The sequence below is a fragment of the Actinia tenebrosa genome, unplaced genomic scaffold, assembly GCF_029948245.1.
Source record: "Actinia tenebrosa isolate PJP-AT-01 unplaced genomic scaffold, QUT_ActTen_1.0 PGA_scaffold11__36_contigs__length_13525064, whole genome shotgun sequence".
NCBI lineage: Eukaryota > Metazoa > Cnidaria > Anthozoa > Actiniaria > Actiniidae > Actinia > Actinia tenebrosa.
In genome coordinates this window covers 6,163,772-6,183,187 of record NW_028292571.1, presented here as the reverse complement: position 1 = coordinate 6,183,187, position 19,416 = coordinate 6,163,772, and the positions used below count along the sequence as shown (strand labels likewise).

At 38.2% G+C, this 19,416-nt stretch overlaps 2 protein-coding genes across 3 annotated transcripts; one reads left to right on the top strand and one right to left on the bottom strand.

The window, feature by feature from the left end:
• Positions 1-1,729: 1,729 nt before the first annotated feature.
• LOC116295937 (uncharacterized) lies at positions 1,730-6,783 on the bottom strand. Its single transcript, XM_089027548.1, has 7 exons — positions 6,345-6,783; positions 5,503-5,574; positions 4,822-5,044; positions 3,913-4,005; positions 3,224-3,406; positions 2,231-2,347; positions 1,730-1,932 (listed from the first exon to the last, which is right to left on the bottom strand). Exons 1-7 carry the CDS (start codon positions 6,781-6,783, stop codon positions 1,833-1,835), a joined length of 1,227 nt encoding a protein of 408 aa, XP_088883674.1. The 3' UTR covers positions 1,730-1,832.
• Positions 6,784-8,879: 2,096 nt separating this feature from the next.
• LOC116295946 (arylsulfatase B) lies at positions 8,880-17,586 on the top strand. Of its 2 annotated transcripts, none has more exons than XM_089027713.1 (7): positions 8,880-9,199; positions 10,214-10,300; positions 11,026-11,237; positions 14,650-14,861; positions 15,546-15,766; positions 16,377-16,648; positions 17,016-17,165. In XM_089027713.1, the coding sequence occupies exons 1-7, from the start codon at positions 8,953-8,955 to the stop codon at positions 17,028-17,030; spliced, it is 1,266 nt and encodes a 421-aa protein (XP_088883839.1). In that variant the 5' UTR covers positions 8,880-8,952; the 3' UTR covers positions 17,031-17,165. The 2 variants fall into 2 exon arrangements, with proteins under 2 accessions (XP_088883839.1, XP_088883840.1); XM_089027714.1 differs by having other exon boundaries at positions 8,881-9,199; positions 16,377-16,652; positions 17,016-17,586.
• The last annotated feature ends 1,830 nt before the right edge of the window (positions 17,587-19,416 follow it).

Genomic DNA, 19,416 nt, shown 5'->3' with positions numbered 1-19,416 from the left:
CTGGGAGCGAAATTCACGAGAAATAGTGCCGTAAACGAAAGGGTTACAACAGGAATGAAGTAAAAGAAGCTGATGTGAAAACTGAGAGAAAATGCCATGTAATTTTGGATAGTGGAAAATGTGAGCCATCCAAGCGATTTGTAGTGGTAAAGTGAGAATGGCATAAAGAAGGATAATTATCACGGATATTTTAAGAACCTCCATGTCTCTTTTTCTTCTGGTAGCCATCTGTGAGGCTGTGTCTATAGACAAACCTGACTGTGGAACTGCATGGTGCTTGAGGAACACAACAATCTTGATGTAGGAAACGGCCAAGATGGTCAGGGGAATGGGGTACTGTAACAGAAACAGCGCTGTTGTATAAAGCTTGTTCAAAGTCTGTGTCGGCCAGTTTTCCCTACATTTACCATCCTTTGCATCAAGTACTATCCCATATGGTATGACCTCTATAAGAGCGAAAAACCATAAGCCGGCAATCGTTAGGTAGATACATTTTACACTCGGTTTGAGTTTGAACGGGTTTACAATCGCTCTACATCTGAACAAAGCGATTGCAGTTACTGTATACATACTTACGATCAAAAGCATCGTTTGAGAAGGAGAGACCACTTTACAATAGAACAATGTCAATGGTAATTTGTAATATATATCGATAAACGATATTAAAACGAAGGCTATCTCGCTTACACAAAGGTTAGAAATAAAATATTCGTATGCTGGAGCTATTCCTCTCTTCTTCTTGATTTTAACATTGAAAATAACTACGAATAAGTTGCTGGAAACTCCTACAACCAAAAATACCACGTTAAATCCAAGCTTTAGTTTCAAAACCCATTCCAATGACTTTCCATTGCTGGATGTGCTGTTGGATGCTGTCTCATTGAGCACAGAGAATATATCCCATCCACTTCTGTTAAGCATTTCTGTCGAGAATTTACTGAACGAACTATGAGTTCATAGATGCTTTAGAGCCTTGCGAGCGACATTTGAAGATCAACAAGGATAAGATATCCTCGCCCGATTTGTCCGAATATAAAGAAGCTAGTTTGAAAAACTCTTCTGAAAGCAACGGATGTCAAGCAGGTTGCACGTTACTAAGTCAGAAGATGGACTTAGGACGTCTTGTGTTAATTATTGAAAGACCTTTCCAATTGCAGCTTTTTCCACGACCTGTTACGATTTTTACTGATAAGAAGCAGAGGAATAGACGGTGTTACTTGATACGTGATTGAAAAGTTACCAAGACTTTCCAAAGACACTTAAAATGAATGGACAGTTTCTTCAATGCCCGATCGGTTTTTAATCAAGATGAGCTAAGAAAACCAGTTCACCCACAAGTACAACAAACATGAAGCTGGCATAGTATTATGTTAATGGTATATATTCATCAGCCGTTTAATTTTGAGTGACACTGACAGATTAAGTTGCCAACTTTTCAGTTTTCGCAACAAAAAAAAAAAAAAAAAAAAAAAAAACGTAACTCAGCTTTCATCGTTTCAGTTCCTTCTCGCCTGTTTGCCAAGGTGGTATTAAATCATTTCATTCATCTTAAAGGGCTGTGTTCAAGAATAAAGATTTAACTTGAAGCTTGGGGCATTAGGAAAGAAATATATTTTGTAATTATAAAATATGTCCCTTCCCCTCGGATTGGTTAACTGCAACGCATTTCGTAGTAGCAAGCTGGCACAGGATTTGGTCGTAGAGTCATAATGAATTCATCACATACATATCAAGGCTTTGTGATCTTTTTTTCCATTACAAAATGATTCTGAACTACAATTTTATTATTATGTAGACTTTTGTTTGGGTATGGGTGAAGTTGTGCTTCATTTTTAGGAATCCCTCAGCTGGCTGGCCTTGATTATCTTCTTCCAGGCTTTCTTTTGCTTTTTGCGCTTCTTTTTGAGATCAGCAAGCAAATCTTCATCATCACTGTAGAGGAAATTTATAGGCTTTCAATGCCAATAAAAACAAGTAAAACAAACGAGTAAACAAACAAACAGACAGACAGACAGACAAGCAAGCAGACAGACAAACACTGACAGACTGAGACAGACACGGAAAGCAGACAGACACGGACAGACAGACAGACACTGACAGACTGAGACAGACACGGAAAGCAGACAGACACGGACAGACAGACTGAGACAGACACGTATAAATAAACAGACAGACAGACAAAATTAAATTTAACTAAAAAAGTAAAGAAAAAAGGAATATGAATAGTAACCTGTAAAGTAGGACAGCATCTCGTCTATAAGAATCTCTGCTCTCTGGACTGGAAGATGATTGATCAGATGATAGACTTGGCAGAGATGAGGTTCTTCTTGCTACAACACGTTGTGTTCTGCATGCAAAACAAATTAAACCATTAACTAGCAACCAATCCGAAGATATTCTCTAATCATAGGGTACATCTAGCTTATGGTACAGTGCTAGAAAACCCGGGACACTTGTACGACAACATCGATAGATACACGAACTTTCTACTTCACATATTACACTCTCTTCGTCTTAAATGACTGCTAGTCTACTATAAATGATTAGAATTTATATTAAGGTTATGACTAGAGGTCGTGATTTAACGATTTGACATCAGTTTTTTTATTTTTCTGTCCTCTTATTGACGATTAATTGCGTCATCACATTGGCAAAGTAGATCCGGATCCGGCGTAGCGCGCACTCGTTGACACTTTGTCTGTATGTCCTCGTATTGATGATAAAAAAATAACCAATCAGCGCGCGATAAATACGTTATAAGTTGCTGTAAAATTTGGATTTTACGTTTAAAAAATTGACCATTCATGCATCTCTTGTTATATGATCTAAAATAGAGAACTTTGTCACTCCTTGTCAACAGACTCTTTCAGTTTCCAGTTCAGCCCACGTGTCATTCAGAGTATTTATTCCTTTCTTTAATAGTTGCGTAAGAATCGACACATGAATAGACACCTCGCAGCACGTTGGAATGTAGCTCAATTTGGAGGACACAACAATAGGGTCCAATCTCAGGAGATTGGAATTTTTATGTTTTGTCCTCCATATCGAGCTCCTTTGACGTCACATGCAAGAGGTCTATATAATACAAATCAAACAAAGAATGTAATTTGGAAGATAAGGACACGTGGTCTGAAATGGGAAAACATTACGGTAAAAGGTCTTTTCCAAATTTCATGAGAATTGATGTTTGCACTCAAAGCCGAATAACTCCATGTTACGGTACCTATCGTCGCTCAATTCGACTCGAACAAAGTCTTCCATTTGCCGAACTGATTTTCTGGTTTCGCCTTTAGGAGATGTTATGCAGATCTGTGAGGGGATCGGGGCTGTTGCTGTTGGTATGTCGATTATTACTGGTTTGTCTACAGCCGGCTTAGTAGGTAGATTTGAAGTGATGTCCTCGGATCTGCAATTTAATGTATTTTTAAACAATTAATTTTGCAAGATCATTTTTTTGCAATATTCCTTACTAGAGCAAGGGAGAAGTTGACAAAAAAATCAACTTGTAAAATCCGATAATGGAACGAGGCTGGAGTTTTGCCAGTATAAATACACAGAGGGCGGTGGACTTTGCAAATCATTCAATTCATTTTCAATCATTCCCGAGGGAGTGAAATAACAAAAGACACGGTGGCCATGTTGATTGACATAACAAAAGTATTCATTGACAATTCTGTTGTTAAGTGCAACCAAGATGGCAGCTATGACGTCTTGTCAAACGAAGAATAATACTGAAAAACCAAGTGGACGAGTAAAGCCTCTTGTAGAGGCAGAAACCTAATCAAGCTTTTGCTTTCTTTTTCTTTTCGTTTTTCGTCTTCAAATTTAAACAACAGAATAGATATCGAACATTGCTAGGACCGCAGATTTACACCCAGCCACCAATCATTCCATCCATCTATTGTGTCTTACCTTTCGCTCCCTGAGAGATCTGAAAGAAACTGACTTGAGAGTTTTGCATCATGGTACGTCATGGAAAACTCTTCTTGCATTCTCTTCTGCTTTCTTTACTCATCGGAAAAGAAAAAACACAAATAAATATATAACCAACGATCCATTTAGGACGTCCGAACGACCACCACACTACTAACAGACCAAGGGAGTAAAATGCAACAAAGTAAAACCACGGCGCTAAAAAGTCCGCCTAACCGACCGAAGGACGTACAGCTTTTATCAACCAAGCTACCAATGCATCCAATTAACCGTATTAAACCAAGCAGTTCACAGTCCCATCCTACTAAATCCACTGATCGACAGCTTATCAACAAAGCGACCATCCACTCCACAATTCAATCTACTTTCTGACAGCCTACCGACCAAGTGACTAATGCAGTTAACCATGACATATACCAAGCAACTCGCACCATTACGCCCAAGCGACAGTCAATCAATTAACGGACGGACCACACATCAAATACAACCAATCAACCAATCTCCATCCATCACAAGAATGACACTTAGAGTTACCGCCGTTTGCATTACTACGCGGCCACCCCAGACACAAATTGCGTCGTGTAGTTTGCAATAGATTGTCAATCAAACACCTCATTCTACTTAGATGTACTCAAACTCTTTGCAATCGCTTTCGGAACTTTCCTTCGTGATATCTGTTTGAGAAAGTTAGATAGAAAAGCCAACTCACTGATCCAAACGTGTATAAATGGCGTCAACATGAATGATTGACGGTAGTCTATTGCAAACTACACTACTCGATTTGTGTCTGGGGTGGCCGCGTAGCAATGCAAACGGCGGTAATGATTACTGCGCAACTCAGTCTGCCCATTTTACTAATATTCTTGTTGCATGTCTTAGTAAACTTACATTTTCTTGATCAAGCTTTTGAGGAAGAAGGCCAAAGCCATAAGTAGTCCAGAACCAATGAACAAAGCTATTACTACCCGATACACAATATTACGCCATGAAGATGAATTGCTTTCAGAACTATCGCTCTCATCTCCTCGGTATTTGAAGGCTATTACGTTGCTGAGTCGTGAGTTGTCGGAGTTTGATGGCAAGGGGATATTTGAACTCTCTAGCTGGTTAACTGTTTAAATAGAATAATGACAAGAATAAGACATCGGTCAGGAAGAATGTTTTCGTGAGAGCGAGAAACATAAGGTCCTGACCTCAAGTGCAGCACGTACACGGTACGACATGCTGTAACTTTGAAATGGCTTCCCACAAGAATGGTGCGACATGCTGTAATAACATCGAAATGGCTTTCCATAGCAATGGTTATCTCATAAGTAGGGAAAGTGCGGTACGCCTGCCAGCACGGAAACGGTACGACATGCCGAATGAGAATGATTGTCGCATGAGTTGGAAACATACGCCACTGACTTACAGAACATAAAGTACACTCTACGGCATGTATTTCATTGAAATTGTTTCCTATATATTGTCTTCCTAAATTCATCCAATCACAGTGTCTTATGGCTTAGGTAATTTACAGTATGACTATGAAAATCGGTTTCCTACTCGTCATGTTAAATTGTACCTTACCTTTGCTTGCTTGTCTATTGTCTAGTACACTGCTAACCGATTCAAAAGCACTGTCGTATATCTGTGCGTTACCTATTAGGAATGAAATTACGCTTATTCATATAGAACTCAGTTTTCATACTTCGAATCCAGATTGATTCTAACATGGATTTCTTTATCAACCTGTCTACAATAACAACAACAACAACAACAACAACAACAACAACTAATCAAACAACTCGTCAATATAACAAACTTTGATCATAATTTTATTTCATACCTTCCAAGGCGCCGAAGCAAAGTGTATACAGAAATAAACACACGGCAGGAAAACTACGTCCCATTTTTGACAAACGATTCAACAAAGACCGATCAACTGTTGTTATCCCTACATTTTGGTAAATTTTCCCAGTATTCTCGGCAAAGATATCATTTTCAGACAGCAAACGTACAAATATATCATTGTTGATTCCTTAATTAGAAGCGCGCGCGCTCATTGGTCATGTATAATTATCATTGATAATTGGCTTCCTAATTATCGGTGTCATTAGAGCGAATTCGTATATCGCACTTTTACATGCTAATGAATTTTGCTAATATTCAAATGAGCTGTTTTCGAACCAAATATATCCTTGCAAATACTCCCACAAAACTTAACCATTCCAAACCCCAAACATCGTATAAATGTATATGCTAACAAAATAAGTGTTTTAATTATCGATTTGTTAAATAATCTCTTTAGATATTTTCAAATGAACACAATTTCTGTGCCGAACTTCAGCTCAGTACAATAGAAACATAACAGGCGTTGTTTGTCATTCAAACATTTACTAAAAAAATTAAAGTCAACCCTTTTAAACTACGTGCTTGTTGAGTAGACCAAAGTTTGCTGCAACGATTCAAGTTTCCTTTCACTATCATCAGCACTTTTGTTTCACTTTTCCCGTGAAGAGGATATGGGTAGTTCTCAATGCAGTCTTTGGAACAACCGTATGCGTCTTTCAGCCAAAAATGTTGTAAATTCAACACAGATAGGCAGCAATCAACGTGAGTGTCTCCCAGTATCTGAGATACCGCTTTAAAAGTTTTTATCTCTTTAAACACATGCTCTATTTTAACTCTTCTTTTCGATAGAGCTCGGTTGAACTTTCTGGCACGTTTCCTCCCTCTTTGGTTTAACAGAGGCATCTGTCCTGCACGATTAGGTGTTAGTAGAGCTCCTCCATCAGGATAACCTCTGTCACCCAACAGTTTAACACCTGGCGGTAAATCTAGGACTAAACCGGGCCCTATAGGCCGCATTAACCTATAAGCAGTCGCATCATGTGTGCTACCCAAGAAGCCAGCCTAAAGAAACCGAATATGGCCCTCATTATCCATTACAAATTGAGTGTTTAGGCGGTGATAGTGCCCATGGCCACTGTAAAATGGTCTTTGAGGCTCCGCCAGAGGGCAATAAATCTCATGCGGGGTTGCATCTATAGCACCGACGGCATTTGGTAACTCTGGCCAGCTGCCCATTAGATTTCTCCACTCCGCGAGGTTTGGCCAGGTGATTTGATTTTGAAAATATCTCCACATTACTGGTAATGTTCTGTGAATAATGCGGATAACGGACGTAGGGTCTATATCAAACCACAGTGCTAAAGTGTCTATATAAGAATATTTACGCGCTTGCCTTGATATAAGAGAAAACACATCTCTACCACGAAATATACTTCCCCGTGAAAATTCTCAAAAAGACGATGTTGTAAGGGAGACAGATTTTGTTGAGGTGGTGGCCTAATATAGGCGACAAACAACAATATCCAAGCGACTATATTTAAAAGAACTACTCGGACTTGCTGCGCATCCATGCTGCATGAACTGCTGAGCGAAGATGCGCATTCCAACATAAAACACGGCATTTTTCATGCCATTCGCACGTGAATCATCACGCGTGCGCTATAAATTTACATTTTGCGCTTGCTGTGTACGGAGCAAGATGATTCATATTTACACTCAGCTGACTACTTTCGAATTTCTAATAAATGAATTGTTCAGCAAAAGTGCCAGGTCAGTATCTAAACATATAACTTTTGTGTTGGTGCTTTAGATATCAACCCTCAACTATACTTAGTTTGCTGTTTATTACGAATTTTATTTCCCTCCAAGAAAAGTAGGGTCGGAATTGGAGAGAAAGAAAAAAGTGCTGTTCTCGAATGTTACAACACTCTTAACAGCAAAGGATGGAAAGAGGTTGTCTTGACAGCACGACAGAAAATTGGAGAGATAGCAGCAAGCATGCCACAACACGTAGTTAACCTGTATTTAACCCAAACAGACGAGTCCCTGACCAGACGCATGCATGCAAAACAAAGTAAAAAGTGCTATGCAGCAGCCCTATGGCCTCGAGTCAGGAGAGATTGGAACGGAGAAACAATTTCTATTTTCAAATCAAGCCAGATATTCAAGAAAAATGCCACCAGATGAGAGAAGGGCTGAAGCCCTCAAGGTAAGGCTGGATCAGAATTTTGCTGATTCATCTCCTAGCGAAGACGAGAGTATCGAACCTTTTGCTGATTCATCTCCTAGCGAAGACGAGAGTATCGAACCTTCTGCTAAGAAGAAGAGGAAAGTAGACACAGCGAAAAAAGCTAACCTCGCACATGCAAAGATGTGCGAAAAAGCTATGAGCACGATGGAGAATGTCAATCAGCTTTTTCTGAAAGTAGACAAAAACATCAGTGATCAGAACGGAACAAAACCCTAAACAGAGAGACTTTTCAAGTAAAAACTGTAGAAATTCGTCGAAGAAATGTAGAATGATTCATTTGAATGAATTGAAACTTTCATGTTTTGTTAATAAAATAATGGATATAAAATGTTCTAATTTCCCTATAACGTCATACAGTTGTGCAGTGTTTCCAATTCGTGTCTTTTTTAATTATTGTTTTTGTATTTGAATATTAGCAGACCTCATTAGCATGCTAAAGTGTGATATACGAATTCGCTCTATTCATGACGTTTCGAAACCGAGCGAAATGTAGTTGTTTTTGAGACAAGTTCTTCAACAACCAACTAAGAAAAGATTAAAGCAGATTAAACGTTAGAAAATTATTTAACCATTTTTGGGTTTAATCAGAAGTTTATTACTAGTTATGAACTTCTAGTTTAATAGATTTATGACCTTAGATTAGAACATATTTCAATTTCTTTAGGTAAAGTATAGGAATAATAATGTATCTGAAATGAATTGGATAATGGTCGCATAGGAATAAGAATGTACCTGATTGAAATGGATTGAATGGATGTAAAGAAATAAGGAAAAGTAGAAGGAAGTGAAGTGAGTAAAAGAAGCAGTAACTGCACGAAACGTGTTGCGTTACTCTTGCCTTGGTGCAAGGTCAAATATTCTTCCGGTCGAAGTGATTTGTACTGTCTTGTACCAGGACAGAGATCATAAGCAGCCCAACCCGTCCAAGAAGCACCATGTTATACTTAGTTCTGCTCATAACTATATTCTCAAGTGTATATTGTACTCCTCCTAATGTTCTTCTGGTTGTTGTAGATGATCTCGGATGGAGTGACGTCGGATTCCATAATGTAACATCGATAAAGACACCAAATATCGATGCATTAGCATACGAAGGTGTTATTCTGGAGAACTACTATGTGCAGCCTATTTGTTCGCCTACCAGAAGTGCTCTACTGAGTGGAAGATACCCTATACACACTGGTAAGTAAGATTTGAATCATTCAAACTTCTTCTTTTAACGCTTGATTATACTTTGCTATTGTCAGAATCATAATCAGGCACGAAACGAATTACCTACCCCACCCCTCTAAGGTATTGATATTTTCAGTTTTAGAATTTTTTTAATATAAGTGAAATTCCCCCCTGTCAAACTTGTGTGTTTTCAGTAAACATTACACGAATGCACTAGTTTGTATAGTATTTTTTAGTACAAGGGTAACCTGTGGTGGAATTTGGCCGCGTCATGAGTTGGGTCGCGGGGAGTCACGTTCACGACACAGACAACCCAATGAAAAATAATGTACCGAACGCTCCAGTCTTTGTCTATGATAGTAAACAAAAAAACAAAAAAAAAAAACGCTAAATTTCTGAAACTTTAATTTTATTTCTGAATTCCGGAACATGATAAATCGTGTAGTCAAAGGAATTTCCCGACTGGATGTCAGATCTTGAATCACAAAGTGATTTATTTTTGTCGAATTTCAGCATTTGAAAGGTTATAGATAACCTTGATCTATAGCAAAAACATGCTCCAACTCTAAAATTTGTTTTAAGCTTATAAATTCTGAATTTTGAGAAATTTTTTATTTTGGAAAAACAGGAACCGTGCATTGATGGACTGGACTGGACCTCGGTTAACTGGATCGTGGATCGGGAAATTTTTTTCGCTGAATTTGCAGCTTTTATCCTATGATTTTTATGACAATATTTATGAATAGTAACTTTATGCTAAAATTTTGCAAAAAAGAAAATCAAAACTAAAGAAAATGCATTATTGGAAAGCATGATATTGATATTCGGGTAGCGAAACATTTTGCTACTTTATCTAGTTATCTACCAAAACTCATACCATAGGTGCATGTATATTATTATATTATATAAAATATTGGTGATATAATTATCACTTGACTGTCGCTAGCTAAAACAGGGAACCTCGACCCGACTCCGCAGCGTGAGCACTGGGTACAAAGTAACGATAATTCATTTATATTCCAGGTTTGCAACACGGAGTTATCAAACCTGATGAGCCGTACGGCCTGCCACTGAACTTGCAACTGCTCCCACAGATGATGAAGAAGGCAGGTTAGTTATCGACTCGATAAACATCTTTCACGCACTTAAAACGACTCAATTAGTGGAGATCGGTTTTGTTTACTTAAACATCTTTAGTCCACTGAAGAGGAAGAGGAAGAGGAAGAGGAAGAGGAAGAGGAAGAGGAAGAGGAAGAGGAAGAGGAAGAGGAAGAGGAAGAGGAAGAGGAAGAGGAAGAGGAAGAGGAAGATGTTTAAGTAAACGAAACCGATCTCCACTAATTGAGTCGTTTTTAGTGCGTGAAAGATATTTAAAAAAATAAATTTAACCTTATCAATACTATCATGACGAAATTAACTAAATCGCTACTGTAATCTTAAAATATACACTTTTGTAAATATTTGGGTACTAAATAAACTTTGTATGTATGTGTGTATGTCTTTAAAGAAAATATCTCGATTTCGCAAACTAATATATGAAAGTTTCATTCTGCTTTCGAAAACAAAAACAGAAAACAAAATCGAAGTATTTCAAACTCTTTCCGTTCGTTGTGACCTCATTAAGTTAACTTGACGTCATCACAAACGTATTATCTGCAACAAAAGCTACAGATAAATAATACATTTATCATGTCGAGTTCATACGCTATCAGGGATTGGCTGAATGTTCTCACCCATTCAGAGGCAAGATAATGCACGTGACTGGTACTATGTCGACAAGAAGGGAATGAATATGAATAACACTAAGCAATATAATATTTTGGTTTAACCATTAGGCTACGCCACTCATATGGTTGGTAAATGGCACCTCGGGTTTTTCGAATGGCCGTATACTCCCACCTACCGGGGATTTGACACATTCTACGGGTTTTACGTTGGTGCTGAAGATCACTGGACCCACAAGCGAGAGGGGATACTAGATCTACGGGATCAGAAGACGCCGGTGAAAGACATGAATAACAAGTACTCTGCTGAAATATTCTCAAAGGTATGACAAACGACATGGGAACAAGAGTGGTGCTAGGGTCGGGTACGCAATTCTCACCGCAGCAGTCCGAGTCTTGGCTGGTTAAATACAATTTATTTAACTACGAACATGCTGGGATTAGAAGGTTGCTCGTTCTCTTGAGCTAGAGGCTCATTACTAAAGTACTCGACGCCAGATCGAATTGAATATAGCTGTCGAGAATATAATAGCAGCGGAGAGTAATACGAAAAAAAGAAACCTCTCGAGCACAGGAGAGAAAAAAAAACCAGCTATCAGCACTTAATACACAAGGACCGCTGACCACCCTATAAAGGGGGAGCGGGGGGCGGGGGCGGGGGGGGGGGGGGGTTAAAATTGAAGAAGATAAGAGACTATAATGCCAGATCTATCCGATCATTGTCATATTTCTTATGGAATAGAAATCCAACTTTCCCCAAAAAACAGTGGAAACAAAGAAAGAGAAGAAAATAGGGAATTTTCGACAATTTCTAGCTTAAAGTGGCATACTGGAAATATCGATAAATTACAAAACATTTTAAGTACTACAGAAATACAAGCAACGCTACGCGAATCAATAGAAAACGCGGATAATGTAGACTCAATGGTTAAGGCATTTACTGAAACCCTAACAGGCATAGGAACAGAAGCAGGTCTTTGTTCCCTAACTAAACAAACTAAAGCATTTAAAGAAAATACAGATTCACAAAGGTGGTTTGATTCAGAATGTGAAAACGAAAAGAAAAATCTTCGATCTCTTGGAAAACAAATTTGTAGGAATCCAAATAATGAACAACTTCGTAGGAATCTACATACCCATAAAAGGTCCTTTCGAAGCATGTGTAGACGTAAGAAAAACAAATATTTCAATTCAAAATTAATGAACCTTGACCTCAAAGATTCGAAATCTACTTGGAAGTCTTTGAAACAACTTTTTAATGTAGGCAAAGCAAAAAATGCAAACTCCTGTCGAGCAAACGAAAAGGACTTATTTAATCACTTCAAGACGCTTAATAGTTCCCAGACATCTGCAGTAAATACTACGGAGACCTTAGAACAGTCGCAAAGTCAAGGGGAATTAGATTTTTCCATTACAGACCAAGAAGTATATGAAGTTCTAAGTAACCTAAAGAAACATAAAGCTCCCGGCCCTGATAATATTCCAAATGAGCTATTGATAACGGGAAAGTAAGCACTAAAAGGACACCTAACGGTAATTTTTAATAAAATCCTATGCAACGGAAAGTTTCCCTCTTCATGGAATCTAGGATATATTGTTCCATTGCATAAAAAGGACGATCCAACGAAAGCTGAAAATTACCGTGGAATAACACTCCTTTCTGCAATTGGCAAAGTTTTTACGGCAATACTTAACAAACGGCTCTATGATTACCTAACTACGAATAATATAATTAAACAGGAACAGGGTGGATTTAGAAAAAAGCACGGAACAACAGATAGTATTTTTATTCTGAAATCTGTAATCGATAAATATGTTAAAAGTAAGCCACGGAAGAAAAATAATTTCCTTTTTTCCTGCTTTGTAGATTTTCAAAAAGCGTTTGACTGCATCCCAAGGAAAAAATTGATGGCAAAACTTGAAAATGTTGGTATAAATGGAAACTTTCTAAGAGTGATACAATCGATGTATTCCACTGATCAATCTGCAATCAAAGTAAATGGACACATTTCTCCGATATTTTCCTGTTATATGGGTGTTAAACAAGGCTGTATGCTGAGCCCTACGTTATTTAATTTATATCTTCACGATCTGCCTGACTCATTAAATTCGTGTAACAACAATGATGTAATGTTGCATGGCAAACCGATTAGTACTCTTTTATTTGCAGATGACCTGGTTCTGTTCTCTAAATCTGCTAAGGGGCTTCAGAAATATCTCGACAAGCTAGAGGCATTTTGTGAACAATCAGGCTTAACAGTTAATATAACAAAGACAAAAGTGATGGTTTTCAATAATACAGGGAAGACAATGAATAACTTCCAATTCTATTTGAACAAATTTAAACTAGAAAACGTTAAATCATATAAATATTTGGGATTAAATTTTACACCCTTTGGAAACTTTACGTTTGCAAAACAAGAATTAAAAAAAGCTGCATTAAAGGCACTATTTCAGATTAAAAAACAAATGGGTGAATTTTTCACATCCAATATCAAATTAACTATAAAACTGTTTGACTCGCTTGTTACGCCAATACTTCTATACGCAAGTGAGATATGGGGTATCGAAACATTAAGCACCAAAGACCAAGAGCCCATGGAACTTGTTCATTTGAAATTTTGCAAAATGCTCCTCAAGGTGACAAAGAATGCTAGTAACCTTGCATGCAGAGCTGAGTTAGGAAGGTTTCCGCTAAAATGCAAAGCATGCAGTAGAAGCTTTAAATTCTGGTATAAAATTATAAAGTCGGAACTACACCCAAAAAAACTTTCAGCCGAAGTCTACCAAGATATTAAAAATGAAACTAAAAAATCCTTTTGGAGCATAAAAATTAAAACTACTTTAGAACAACTCGGATTGGGGATAATTTGGATGAAACAAAATGAACTTTCTCCAAGATGGTATGAATATGGAAAAATAATAACCCAAAGAATATATGACATTGAGAGGCAAATTTTATGGAGTAACCTCCACAATGATGAAAGGAAAGACGACAGACATAAAAATAAACTCAGAGTCTTTCGTCAGTTCAAAACGGATTATAACTTTGAAGAATATTTAAGTCAAGTCACCAATATTAAGCACAGAGTGGCGCTTACAAAATTAAGAATTAGCAACCATAAGCTCGAAGTAGAAACGGGGAGGTATAAGAGGCCTTATCTCATTTACGATGAAAGGATTTGCCCAGTGTGTAAGTCGGGAGTAGAAAACGAAAAACACTTTCTAGTTTGGTGTCCACTATATGACTCTCATAGAAACGACTTAAGAGAGTTCATAGAAAAAAACACCAGCATTAATTTCAACAATATGAGCGCTGACAGTCGTTTTATGTTCTTAATCAATTCAAAATCAGCGTCTCTACAAAGAGCCATATCAGCATACATTCATCAATGTATGCTGATACGTGAAAATGAAATAAGAAAATTACCTAATACATAGTATATATATATACCTATAATATATTTGGAATCAAACACTCATGTACTATTAAGTATAAGGTGCCAAATAAAATTGTATTGTATATATATTGTATTGTATAATATAGGAAAAGGTAAGGCGGGGGGCCGGATACAGCCCCCCAGTCCCCCCAGTCCCACCCCCCCCCTCCCCCCCGTCTTTGCGGTCCCTGACACACACACCACCCATTCCTCCTGATGGTTCGGCATCACATTTTGAGAAGACATTGTTGAGTCAACCCGAATGTAACAGAATGTAATTTTGATTTTATTCTAGCGAGCAGAAGAGGTGATTAACAGCCATAACACATCAACACCTATCTTCCTTTATCTTCCGTTCCAAAATGTTCACGCGCCAACACAGGCGCCTCAGCGATTCGTGAATAAATATAAATATATTAAAAACACTAAAAGACGAGATTATTCAGCCATGGTTAGTGCTGTGGACGAGGCGATAGGTAATGTGACCAATGCCTTGAAGAAAAAGGGGTAAGTGAAAGATTCTATAATGAATGTATATACCTATATAGAGGTTTAGCTGACTCTGCCTGCTTGTGAACGTTTGATTTGAGCCCGCCACGATGAGCGCGCGCTCAAAAACTGCTGAATAATCTACGAGATTTTATTGAAGAACCACACATGTTTTGAACTAACGAGAGGGCAAAGTCCTTATTTGCACGGGAGTCTATACTTTTTATGAGCTTATTCGAAAAAACTTCTAAAACTCTACGTTCTATCAAATTCTTTAGAAAAGAGCTATTATCTTGTGCAACAAGGGCCACAACCTTTCTACTGAAATATTTTAAAAAAAGTGTAGGTTAGGCTGGGAATTAAACCCATGACTTTCCGCACGACAGGTCGGTGCCCATCCAACTGAGTCAATTGTAAATAAGACTTCCACAATAGGTTTTAGTTTCCGTCAATCTAGAAATAACAGGTGAACATGAGAAAACTTGCAGCGTCAGGAGTTGGGCGTGGCCAGCAGTAAAACGAAAACTGCTCTAACGATGGGCAGAAATTTAGCATTGAAAATCGTTTGCAAAGCGGAATATAATGATATTTGTCACACGACATTCTGCTTTATTTCCATTTGACTAGAAACCAACGTTTAACGTTTATTCCCACCTAAACTGATCCTTTTTTCTGGTAGTAATTCTCTCCCTCTTTACTCAGATTATGGGAGAACACATTGATGATTTTTACAACAGACAACGGTGGTATTCCTTTAGGAGGTGGATACAACTGGCCTCTCAGAGGACACAAAGCCTCACTTTGGGAGGGAGGGGTGAGAGGGGCAGGATTTGTTCATGGAGAGATGATAGCCCAGAAGAAGCGCAATTGTAAAGAGCTTATCCACGTGACTGACTGGTACCCGACTCTTTTTGCTCTGGCAGGTAACAGAAACAGGAAGCTTTTCTAACATAACGTATCTTGAACAACACATTACCAAAACTATGTTGTGATTGGGCATAAAAAAGCTATGGGAAGCCATTTCAATGTTACAATATTAGTTTGTACCGTGTATGTGCTGTAAGACACTACCTAGCCTCTTCCCCAGGCTGGTCATTGTCAGATCTCCTAAATCCAAAATGGCGGACGCTTCAACGGCATTTCGTACCGTGTTCGTGTTGTAAGTCAGTACTGTGCGCTCCCACTCGTAGCATTGTGCGGCTTTAATCGTATGAGTGAGAAACGATATAGGGCAAATTCGTTACCGTACTGTAGCCGCGTGGTATCTTACCTTAGCCGTAAATAAGCTTCAGTGTGGTTGGATTCCTTAATGGAAGACAATGGAAAGCCATTTTAATGTTATAGTATGTGGTACCATGTAAGTGAGGTAAATCAGTACCCGCACATTTAATACTTTTACGAAAATCAAATCGGTCTAATCGCTCTATGCATGTCGGCATGTCGTAACATGTCGTAACATGTCGTAACATGTCGTAACATGTAACATGTGCTTTAAGTCAGTACGTACGAAAATCAATTTCTTTGTCGCCGTAGGTATCAAAGGCTCTGCAGTCCCACCTCCACTTGACGGTTTCAATGTCTGGGAAGCGATCTCAAACGGAAAGCCCTCTCCAAGGAAAGAAATCCTTCATAACATCGACATGGCTTCGTCACCAATACTTGATAAAAGTGGTGGTCATGAAGGGATTGCTTTACGTGTTGGGGACATGAAGATCATGATGAATGTACCCAACTTAACTTGGTTTAAACCACCTGAACTGGAGAAAAAATGGCCAGGCAGAGAAAATCAAGAGGAAAAAGATCAGGTGAGTGTCGGTGTATCATTAAAAAAATGTCATTTAGAGGTGCGTGAAATTGAGTTGAATTTATGAACGAACGCGGACGGACATAATGACGATTTTTGAACATACCTATGTTTTAATCTCAATGAGCGAATGGATTGATGAATGAAACGAATGACTGATTGAAGTAGCACGGGTGGCGTAGCGGTGAGAGCGCTACGGGTTTGTTAACGTTAGTCACTGACTATTAAATGCTACTATATATACTATTATATATGCTACTATAGGACTATATATCATTCTATTATTTAAAGACTAAACATTCAGAAGGATAGACGACTTGGAAGATCACTATCACTAACTTGCAAAGTTCTTAAATTCTTTCTTACAGGATTCAATAATATAATCAAAATGGCGCTGTACAACATCACCGCTGACCCTGAGGAACGCACTGATCTCAGTACCAGACTTCCAGATGTAGTAACGACCCTAATGAAACGAGTTGATTTCTACATGAAGGGCGTGGTACCATCCCTTAAGACTGCTCCTGATAAGAAAGCAAAACAAATGGCTAAACGGAATGGTTACTGGGGGCCTTGGAGAGAATAGAATTAATTCGTCTTTGCGTAATGTTTTCCCATTTCAGACCACGTGTCATTCTCTTGAGATTAAGATTCTTTGTTTGAGTTGTATCCACATTCATGTGTCTTCTCATGCGCAACTGTTAAACAAAGAAATTTTATTCTAGGGAATAACACGTGGTTATGAAATGGGTAAACATTACACCATGAGACGAATTAGGTGTATTAGAAGAATAGCCTGGGTATTACAAGGGAAACACATCTGCTGCCTGAACAGAAATGAAAAAAAAAAAGACCACAATAATTACGTAATTACAGTAAAATGAAGAAGAAAGAAGGGAATTTAAAATAAATGATAAATAAATTGTGTGTGGATAAAAATTCATCAAAATCTCATTTCGGTGACCTTGGTTTCCGAATTCTACTTTACACTACATACTCATAAAATCTGCAGTTTCTAAACTCTAGTAAACTTATAGTTTTCTACACGTGGTATTTAACGAAAAAGTGCCTTTAAGTAGTTTTTCATAGTGAGAGATTCAGGATACGGATAAGGACTACATCACGGGCGGAGAGACATAGAGGTAAAATACAGTAAATGTATGTAAATTGGGCTGTGAGGGGCCCGTGAAAAGCACTCTACGCCCGTGATATAGCTTTTTTTCAAAACACACCATTTAATTACAAGGCAAGCCCTGTTATTCTTTATCCCTTCCAGTTTGTTTTATCACAAAGCAATCGTATACACTAAATCGAGGCTAATGAGGATGGGTTTTCTAACCACCAAACACATCATTACGAGGCGACGAACAACACGTTTTAAGACAAAGTTGGCAGACATTTTCCCTCGACAATAGACATTCATGTCCGAAATCGATGATAAAAGCTTGAAAATATATCCGCATTTTGTAAAATTGGTTTTAACCACAGAAAGACTAAATTGAGATTGTTTGGTGCTCATTCTTGATTGAATGCCTTCAACAGTTAAACATCAGTAGAGAATGGAAGGTTAAATCAATAGCCATGAATACAGTCGAAGATCCCAATAGTAAATATATATTTACAGTTAAAATATTAATTATTCGGCGTAGGTATAAATTAAACTTATATTTTTTTAATGGGGATTTTATCGAGATTAACGAAGCGGCAGTCTGCTCATTTCTGTAAAAAAATATTATCATCTTATGATTATGATTATGATGCGTAAGCCCATCGCTATTCCTCCTCATCCACTTCTGTAATGACACGCATGAAATGTGGGTTTTACGAAAGTGACCAAACTATAAAGTCACGACGGAAAACGCATGTGCGTTATTTCGATCGCTATGAAAATAGTATACGACATATAATCTCAGGATCAACTGCAAATTACCCTAAGCGTACGGTTCAGATGAGGTATATTCCTCGTTCAGATGAGGGATACTCCTAAATTAGGTAAGGGATACATCTAGTTCAAGTAAGGGACCTAATTCTATATCGGAATATATGGTTCTCTTCTCTTTTTTTGCTGTGCTATGATCGAATTTCACGGTCCTCATTATACCAGGATATTGTCCATACACCTTTAAGAACACGGCACGAGTCGTCCGTACCTAGTTTAGTACGGGCTGAATTAGTTCTATCCGCTCAAACAAGCTCAAACGTCCCGCGCAGAGAGAAGAATATTTCAGCTTGTTGTATCTGACTGAAATCGAGTCTAGAACTTGATTAGTCTGTCCCTTGAGTTTTTCACATTCACACAGAATGTCCTTTTTATCATTTTTTCAAACTACAAGTGTTAGGAATTGAGAAAATGGAAACTAGATGGGTTTCAAAGAGAAGGCTTAGATACATACGGATGAGGACTACATCACGGGCGGAGAGACATAGAGGTAAAATACAGTAAATGTATGTAAATTGGGATGTGAGGGGCCCGAAAAAAGCACTCTACGCCCGTGTTATAGTTTTTACCACAAAACCCACCATTCAATCACAAGCCAAGCCCTGTTATTCTTTATCCTTCCAGTTCGCTGTATCACGAAGCAATCGTACACTAAATCGAGGCTAATGAGGATGGATTTCTAACCACCAAACTCGTCATGGACAAAGCGACCAGCAACAAGTTTAACACAAAGTTGGAGACATTTTATCTTGAAAATGGACATGGCTTAGAAACCACTGATTGGCTAATGTAAATATCAACTGAGAGTACGCAATGTGTTCAGCGAATAT

What these genes read in the sequence shown, in the direction of transcription:
- LOC116295937 (XM_089027548.1), bottom strand. Translation starts at nt 6,783, where the DNA reads ATGCGGCCTATAGGGCCCGGTTTAGTCCTAGATTTACCGCCAGGTGTT. An exon ending in TTGGTCTACTCAACAAGCAC is followed by an intron (nt 5,575 to 6,344) that starts GTAGTTTAAAAG and finishes CATTCCTAATAG; the next exon opens with GTAACGCACAGATATACGAC. An exon ending in CAATAGACAAGCAAGCAAAG is followed by an intron (nt 5,045 to 5,502) that starts GTAAGGTACAAT and finishes CTATTTAAACAG; the next exon opens with TTAACCAGCTAGAGAGTTCA.
- LOC116295946 (XM_089027714.1), top strand. Translation starts at nt 8,953, where the DNA reads ATGTTATACTTAGTTCTGCTCATAACTATATTCTCAAGTGTATATTGT. An exon ending in CTGCTGAAATATTCTCAAAG is followed by an intron (nt 11,238 to 14,649) that starts GTATGACAAACG and finishes ATTTTATTCTAG; the next exon opens with CGAGCAGAAGAGGTGATTAA. An exon ending in AGAGGAAAAAGATCAGGTGA is followed by an intron (nt 16,653 to 17,015) that starts GTGTCGGTGTAT and finishes TCTTTCTTACAG; the next exon opens with GATTCAATAATATAATCAAA.